The 7,586-nt window shown below is 46.2% G+C and overlaps 8 protein-coding genes across 8 annotated transcripts, besides 8 other annotated features; all 8 read left to right on the forward strand.

The window, feature by feature from the left end:
- Tc00.1047053407477.10 (thiolase protein-like protein, putative) lies at window positions 1–659 on the forward strand (the record flags this gene model as incomplete). The annotated part of the gene is made up of 1 exon (XM_800139.1): window positions 1–659. A coding segment is annotated over one exon (659 nt), but the record flags the coding sequence as incomplete, so codon positions are not given.
- Window positions 1–1,173: a sequence feature (areas merged during assembly that could not be assigned to a particular haplotype. This can correspond to areas where the two haplotypes were merged or to regions with more than two copies in the genome that were merged during assembly.).
- Window positions 734–776: a sequence feature (AT_rich).
- Tc00.1047053407477.20 (uncharacterized protein) lies at window positions 1,029–1,571 on the forward strand (the record flags this gene model as incomplete). Its single annotated transcript, XM_800140.1, has 1 exon — window positions 1,029–1,571. One exon carries the CDS (start codon window positions 1,029–1,031, stop codon window positions 1,569–1,571), a length of 543 nt encoding a protein of 180 aa, XP_805233.1.
- Window positions 1,174–1,951: a sequence feature (heterozygous, Esmeraldo-like haplotype).
- Window positions 1,651–1,673: a sequence feature (AT_rich).
- Window positions 1,952–6,691: a sequence feature (areas merged during assembly that could not be assigned to a particular haplotype. This can correspond to areas where the two haplotypes were merged or to regions with more than two copies in the genome that were merged during assembly.).
- On the forward strand, window positions 2,159–2,968 carry Tc00.1047053407477.30 (diphthine synthase, putative; the record flags this gene model as incomplete). Its single annotated transcript, XM_800141.1, has 1 exon — window positions 2,159–2,968. One exon carries the CDS (start codon window positions 2,159–2,161, stop codon window positions 2,966–2,968), a length of 810 nt encoding a protein of 269 aa, XP_805234.1.
- On the forward strand, window positions 3,098–3,715 carry Tc00.1047053407477.40 (uncharacterized protein; the record flags this gene model as incomplete). The annotated part of the gene is made up of 1 exon (XM_800142.1): window positions 3,098–3,715. The coding sequence occupies one exon, from the start codon at window positions 3,098–3,100 to the stop codon at window positions 3,713–3,715; it is 618 nt and encodes a 205-aa protein (XP_805235.1).
- On the forward strand, window positions 3,955–4,320 carry Tc00.1047053407477.44 (uncharacterized protein; the record flags this gene model as incomplete). The annotated part of the gene is made up of 1 exon (XM_800145.1): window positions 3,955–4,320. One exon carries the CDS (start codon window positions 3,955–3,957, stop codon window positions 4,318–4,320), a length of 366 nt encoding a protein of 121 aa, XP_805238.1.
- Window positions 4,375–4,394: a microsatellite.
- Tc00.1047053407477.50 (cytochrome c oxidase VIII (COX VIII), putative) lies at window positions 4,597–5,070 on the forward strand (the record flags this gene model as incomplete). Its single annotated transcript, XM_800143.1, has 1 exon — window positions 4,597–5,070. One exon carries the CDS (start codon window positions 4,597–4,599, stop codon window positions 5,068–5,070), a length of 474 nt encoding a protein of 157 aa, XP_805236.1.
- Tc00.1047053407477.60 (uncharacterized protein) lies at window positions 5,792–6,724 on the forward strand (the record flags this gene model as incomplete). The annotated part of the gene is made up of 1 exon (XM_800144.1): window positions 5,792–6,724. One exon carries the CDS (start codon window positions 5,792–5,794, stop codon window positions 6,722–6,724), a length of 933 nt encoding a protein of 310 aa, XP_805237.1.
- Window positions 6,692–7,586: a sequence feature (heterozygous, Esmeraldo-like haplotype).
- Window positions 6,819–6,862: a microsatellite.
- Tc00.1047053407477.69 (uncharacterized protein) lies at window positions 6,920–7,586 on the forward strand (the record flags this gene model as incomplete). The annotated part of the gene is made up of 1 exon (XM_800146.1): window positions 6,920–7,586. A coding segment is annotated over one exon (667 nt), but the record flags the coding sequence as incomplete, so codon positions are not given.

Raw genomic sequence — 7,586 nt, forward strand, 5'->3', positions numbered from 1 at the left:
CAGTGACCGTGACAAGGAATGGTGAAACTGTTGAGTTTGTAAAGGATGAATACATTCAGAGCGACATTGAAAAGATGAAGGCAAAGCTGCCAACCTTGAAACCAGCATTTCGAAGACCGAATGGTACCATAACTCCTGCCACATCGAGTGGGTTGACAGATGGTGGCAGTGCCATGCTGCTAATGTCCGAAGAGAAGGCAAAACAGTTGGGATATCCCACAGATATCAGCGTAAAAAGCTGGCATTTTTCTGCCATTGATCCGTATCCACAACTTTTACTTGCCCCTGTGCTTGGGTGGGGTCCAACATTAAAACGCGCAGGTCTTACGGCGGAGGATATTGATCTCTTTGAGATTCATGAGGCGTTTGCTGCGCAGGTGCTTGCAACTATCAAGTGTCTACAATCTCCGGAATTTTTTGAAAGATACACCGGTTCGAGGGATGTTGTGCTGAGGGAAAAATTTGATTTTTCCAAACTGAATGTTAATGGAGGAGCTATGGCGCTCGGTCATCCTTTTGCAGCCACCGGTGGACGCCTTGTAACATCATTGGCAAATGAGCTGCGCCGTTCAGGCAAACGTCATGGTCTTATTAGCATATGCGCTGCTGGTGGATTGGGGGGCATTGCCATTTTGGAACACACACCCGAGACAAACTAGTATGACAAAATTAGTTTGCCCATTCTTACCCGGATTTGGATATGTTAGGGAGTCCGTGACTATTAGGAAGCAACTATTATATATTTTTTTTCTTGGATTTTTTTTTTTTATTATTTTCCTTTACTGGGATCTTGATTTTTTTGCAAGTGTGATGTTTCTGCTTCTTTTATTTGGTTTTAGTTTCTTTTAGTGGAAAGGAGGGCATTAAATGCTTTTGCTTATTAGGTTTTGTCCGGACGACATCAATTTTTTTTTTCTTTGTTTTGGAATATATGGTCAACTTTATTGCTATATTATGCCTTTATTTCCTTTGTTGTTTCAATACAACTTCTTCCAACAAACTTTTGACACCTGCACAGGAAATTAGAGATGATAATCTGGGCTGTAGGCACAACGAACAAGGCGAAGCTGGACTCTGTCGATACTGCTGTTCGTATGTGCTTTCCGAGTTATCAGCACGATGTTCGTCCTGTGGCAGTACTTTCCATAGTTCGTGCACAACCCATCTCGGCCGAGGAGTCGCAACAGGGTGCACAGCACCGGGCTCATGAAGCTCTGCGTCTTGTCCCTGAGGCTCATTATGGCGTTGGACTAGAAGGCGGGCTGGAGAAAATATCGGATCGATGGTTTGAATGTGGTTGGATGTATGTGATAGAGCGCTCTACTGGGAGGTGTGGAATAGGCTCTTCCGCACGTTTTGAGATGAGCCAAAAGCTTATGAGCAAGATTCTTGACGAGGGCAAGGAACTAGCGGAGGTAATGGATGAGATGACCGGTCAGACAGATGTAAGGTCTGGACAGGGTGCAATGGGAGTATTGACAGCTGGATATTTGAACCGTACTGAGTCCTATTCTCACGGTCTGATCTTTGCGCTAGCTCCATTTCTTTCCGATCACAAGTATTGGGACTAATAAACACCTTTTTTTTTATTTTTGAAAAAAATATGCAGAATGCGTTTTGATGCGGGACTGAGGGCGCATTGTTTCAGACTTAAAATTTTTTTTTTTAAATAACCTCAGCTTTTCCTTTACTTGCCTTCATAGAGGCTTGTGAGAAGAATTGTGACCAGATAGGGCCAATTAGACGATAGCGCTTCTTGTTTAGGCACTTCGTTTCTTTGCTCTTTAGCTGATTTTTTTTTTCTCCAGGGATACCGCGTTGTGAGGCAGTGGATGCAGTTTTTTCTTTCTTTTATTTCATTTGGCCGCTGTTGTTCCTCACGCGGAGGGGATTCCCGGCGGTTGCGCGGCCCCGAAGACCACCACTTCTTGGGTCCACAACAACTTTTTTTATTGTAGAATATGCCTTTTGAATTTATTTGCTTATTTTTCTATGCGTTTCGGGTGGATCTTACTTGGAGTGGCGAAATTTGGGCGCATTGGAAAAGACTTTTTATCCTCTCTTGTTTTTTTTTTTCTTTTTAATCTGCACGAAGAAGGGACCAGGTCTCGTCTAGTTGCATATCCTTGTGCAATTGTTGATATTCGGGAACGTGATTATGTTTACACTGGTGGGGTTGGGCCTTGGCGATGCCAGTGATATCACGCTAAAAGGTCTTAAAGCTGTGCATGAGGCAGATGTTGTGTACTTGGAGGCTTACACATCGTTTCTCATTAATAGTTCTGCAGAGGAGCTGGCCAATGTTTACGAGAAACCTGTTCTGGTTGCGGACAGAGAGATGGTAGAGAGTGGGGAAGTCCTGCAGGAAGCTTCAGATAAAAAAGTTGTATTGCTCGTTGTTGGGGACGTATTTGGAGCCACTACACACTTCGATTTGTTGTTGCGATGCCATGAGCAGGGTATTCCTTGCCGATCCATCCACAACGCTTCTATTATTAATGCTGTGGGTTGCTGCGGACTTCAGCTCTATCGGTTTGGCCAAGTAATCTCCCTCTGCTTCTGGACGGAAACGTGGCGCCCAGACTCGTGGTACGACAGACTCATGTCTAACCGAGAGATGGGGCTCCACACATTGGTATTGCTTGATATCAAAGTAAAGGAGATCTCTGATGAAAATCTGGCACGTGGACGTAATGTGTATGAACCACCACGCTATATGCGTATCAATGAGGCCATTGACCAAATATTGGAGGTTGAACAGAAGAAAAAGGGCGGTGCAGTAGCGGAAGATGGAAGCACCATGTCCATTGCTCTGGCACGTGTGGGGTCGAATGCGCAGCAAGTCGTCGCCGGAACAATGCGGGAGTTACGTGAGCTTGATTTTGGGGATCCACTTCATTCATTGATAATTGCTGGTGATATTCACACCTGCGAGACTGAACACGTTAACCTCTTTCGCTCAAAGTAAGTTTAAAAAAATGAGGAAAAAGAGGAAAGAGGATCCCATGGGGTCAAAAGGGAGCAGCATTTATCTTTATTTCTTCCTCTCCTTACCTTTTAGCCGTTGGCTTCCTGTTTACTGCGTTTTTTGTGTTTCATGTGCCTTTCTCTTAAAGGAAAGGGAGTCAAAGGAGGCCCACACATTGCATTAGGAGCAATAATGCGGGGGGCCACAAGACACTTGCGCTACCTGTGTCCCACTGGCGTTCTGATGAATTTTTTTCCTCTGGGAATGTATAGTGGTCCAGTAAACGCACATGTTTTTCTACCAAATAACAATCTGGATGGTAGGGCGACAAATCACATGAAAAAGATTGATGGACTGACGAAGGACCCACAGCTTGTCTTTTCTCGAAACGATTTGAAGCTCCAGTGCGAGTATTGTCGGTTTCAGTGGGTCCACGACACACTTTGTGTGCGTTGCCCTGCTCAGCCAAAGCACAATAAGCGCGAGATGTGGTTGCAGCCAACGTGGATGTGGGGGAAACAGCAGCCGTACCAGTACTATAAATACATGCCAGCGGTACGCAACCCGAGGACAGGTATGCCTTTGGCTCGTGAGGATGCAAGCGGTATGAACAACGAGAGACGTGGGCAGGGTCTAACCACGAAAACACTCAATATCGAGAAGGAGAGACGGGGTATCTCGAGAGCAGTGAGCAATATTGGGAATTACAACACCCGCTGGCAGACTCGTTTTCCCTTTCCAGCGTAGCGGTGAAGAATCCATTTTTCTTTTCTAGTTTTCTCTACGGCAGTGGGTTCGCTGCCCTTGGGTGTGGCTTATATTACTCTGTCGGTGGTATTATTGCTTTCTCTGTTTCAATTCTCTCTCAAGCTGATAGACTGAAGGGCATAATCAGCAGCTGCAACACCGCTGCTTACTGCACTGGAAAGTTTCCTTTCAAAAAACGAGGAAGGTCTATAAGTTAAGTACAGTGGATATTTGAAGCTATGAGTGCTGATCCTGATGCACCGGCGGATCCAAATCGCCGTAGCGGGGGACACATTGTTCGAAATATGATTTATAGACACGATAGCGCCCGTAATCTTGAGATTGTAACAGGTTGGCAGGATCAGGGAACGCGTGAATACAATCAAAAAATTGTGCCTCCCGCCAAAATGGAATTACATTCGAAACACCCATGCCATGCACTCAATACACAGCTGCTGCGCTGCAGCTTAGATTGCCCTGCAGAAATGAAGTTGGCAGGACGCATCGCCACATGCAACACAGAGCGCAAGGCTCTTATGGTTTGCCTCACAAAGCAAAAACATTGGAAACCAGAACCCCCGTCGGCGTGGTACAGATTTTGGTGACCAACGTGGACGGATGGTAATCAGTTTTACCCCGATAAAAGCTAAGTATTGCCGTTTTTTTTTTTTTTTTTTTTGAGGCGGCGTAAGGTGCCATTGTCTGTTTTCACGCTTTATTGCTTCTCCCATTCCCTATTTTCTCTTACCACTCACTTTTTGTTTTCTTCACGATCATTAAAAAATACCCTCAAAAATAAAGATTAGGAAGAAGCGGAACGCAGCGAAAAGCCAAGTAACCAGCAAGAATATTAACAAAAATTCCCCAAAGAATTAACAAAGATGCTTCGTCGCACAGGCCCTGCCGTGAGTTTCACGACATCTCACCGCGCTCTCATGTTGCGCACAAGCCGCCCACTTCTGGGGGGTGATATGAACTCCAAAGAGCGCTTTAAAGCGGCATGGGATGAGATGCCTCTTCACCTCCTTGGTGCCTCGCGAAAACAAGTGTTTGAGTGGCACTGGAAGTGCATGTACCAGCTTGGTATTCGTGATACCACCCGTATGACGAAGCTCCGAGTGTTGACGAATTGGGTTGGACTCTTTTCCTTTATGTACCTCACCTATATCTCCGTTTTCTACTCCTCCTTCTACCACATTTATTACGAGGACTGGCCTGAGGAGTTCAAGCGCGAGAATGCACGCGCCTACGCGCAGTCAAAGGGTTCTGATGTATGGGCAGCCGATGGCAAGTTCATCCGTCCATATTTCCACATCAGCCCACCGATGCTCACCATGACGGCTGAGGACATTTAAAGCAATAGACAGTAGAGTGAGCAAAGGAACAGAGAAAGTAGAGAAAAATGTATTACTTATATGAAGAAGAATTGGGAGTGGGATTTGTGAATAATGAAAAATTCGGGAGGTTTCAATTTCAGCAAGGTGTCAAAAAAATTGGGGAGGGGGGAGGGAGGGAGTATGGTGCTAATTTTACTTTGATATATTTTTTTCTTTTTTCTCCCAAAGCACTTTATGAGAGTAATGAACTCTTCGTCAGACTGTTCGTGCCAATTTATTTATACAATAACCTCGGAGCATTGAAAAAAAAAAAAAAAAAAGGAAGATAGACTGGGAGGGAGACAGAAAAACAGAGATGGAGGTGAGCGTCAAGGAAGTGTGGAGGTGTTTCAAGTATTTCCCTACCTCAAGTTACTTCTCAGTAAGGTGTAAGAGCTCTGTAAGCAGCAGATGAAGAATGTTATGTGCTTACGCCTAGCTTGCTTTTTGGGGACGGTGAGAAGCGTAGCTGTGGTGAGAGTGGGTGTTGTTCTGTGTATATGGCTTCACGTTTAACGATATATACCTATTTATCCATTTGTCTATAAATATGTGTTGTGTATCGCATGCGATTCTTTTTTGTCATTTCTATTATTTGTTTTGGCAAGAACCCTATTGAGGTGGGGTGGAGAGAGAGTGGGTTTGCGGGGCTGGTTGCACAAAAAACTTGGGGAAGCCAAAAGGTGTGGGAGAGATTTTCATGTTTGCCGTGAAGTGTGAGGCTGCCCTCTTGTGGCATCCTGTGGTGCATCACAGCTTGCTCTTGCTGCGTACCTTGAGGCAACGCCACACACTTGTCCTGGAACCCTCTTTCACGACAACTTCTCGACCAGATGAATTTTGGCGTCTCTCACAGGCCGGCAATTACGTTTCTATTAATGCAACAATTAATAGCGATAGTGTCTCCCTTGAAGGGGGCGAAGAGGAAGGAAGGGGAACGTCTCTGCTACACATTTCCGAGGGTGGACTGCACCGCGTACACAACCCGCAGCATATTTTCTACTTTATTTCCTCTTCCACGTTTGTGGAACAAAAGCAGCAACTCCAGACGTACTTGGATGCTGCCTTTGTCACGGATAATGTGCTGCGTGCCGTAGACGATGTTCTTCTTGCACTGACTACTGATGAAATGGAGGTGACGCGTCAGACGCACAGCAACTTGATGGATCTTGTCGCCCGCCTTGAGACTTTTCTAGAGAGTGACAATGATGATGTGATGCAGGAGACAGAGAAGTGGAGCACGTGGCCGCTCTTTACGACACTGAAGTTTCTTGTAGAAGAGGCCGGGCTTTTGCTGGGTCCATTTCCTCGCGTGGCAAAGGCGTATCGTCAGCTGCAGGATTCGAAGCCCGTAGTTGCTCACACACGGCTTGTGAACCGTACTGTAAACTTGGCGCTGAGCGGGGAGGGGTTGTTTGTACAGCCGCCAGCGTGGCCATACCGGGGGTTTCTCCGCGAGGCGCAACGAAAACTGGCTGAATACACTGCAGATCCCGCCGAGCGCATGATGGAAGGTGTTTTGGGTGAGAAGGGGCCATTGAAGGCACGTGTGAGTGGTGCTCGCTTTGGATTACAACCTGTCTCTGCGCGCATGCCGTGGAATATGCAGCGAGAAAAAATGGGAAGATCTTAGCCTTTGCATGCATTCTGCACGCGGGAATGGCGTTTGAAATTAAGGCTACTGGATTTTTTTGGTTTTTTGTTTTTATTGAATTTTCTTGTACGCCTTTATTTTATTATTTTTATGCTATTTTTATTTTTGTTTTTATTTGCCTTATACTCCTAGTGTGTATCGCTTGTGTGTAACGGTGACGTTGGATTTGGTGGGATGAGCCGCAACGGTGAGCTTTGCCTAAAGAAAGTCATTATTTCCTACTGTCCTAATAGGGGGTCTCCTAACACTCGCCAATTTATTGCGACACACTTACCTCGCTTTCACGCAAAGTACCCGAGCGTAACCATTGACATTCGTCCTCGTTTATGGGCAGAGACAAGCATCACCGGTCTATACCGTGATGGGAGCGAGCGGAGCTACAAGACAAAGTACATGAGTTCCATGGGTATTTGGCTGCGCTTCCATCGTCTTGTTAACACGGCCAACGACTATGACCTGCCGTTCTCCGCTTCCCACCTTCATTTCCAGCGGCGGTCGGTTCAGGGAACGTGGAACCCGTGGTTGTGGCACTATGAGACAGATCGCCGACGCACAGAGACTCCACAGTGGCGTCGAAAACTCTCCGAGGAAGAATGGGACTACTACTTGGGCCAGTACAGTGCACAGATGAAGCAAGAGGAGGAGGCGATTCAACAACGCGTTGCTGAGCATACAGAGATACCTCTGCAGAATACCAGAGAGGTTCAGGAGCGGTGGAAGAAGCATGTTCTACCGCGGTTGCAAACGGATATGGAGTTTAATCTCTCACATTACAAGCGACAGCATGCACGAGGACAGCAACATGAGCCTGTGACGATGGGGGAGTACAGGCTCTTTTCTG

The sequence above is a fragment of the Trypanosoma cruzi genome (genome assembly GCF_000209065.1).
Source record: "Trypanosoma cruzi strain CL Brener chromosome Unknown tcruzi_1047053407477, whole genome shotgun sequence".
NCBI classification, from domain to species: domain Eukaryota; phylum Euglenozoa; class Kinetoplastea; order Trypanosomatida; family Trypanosomatidae; genus Trypanosoma; species Trypanosoma cruzi.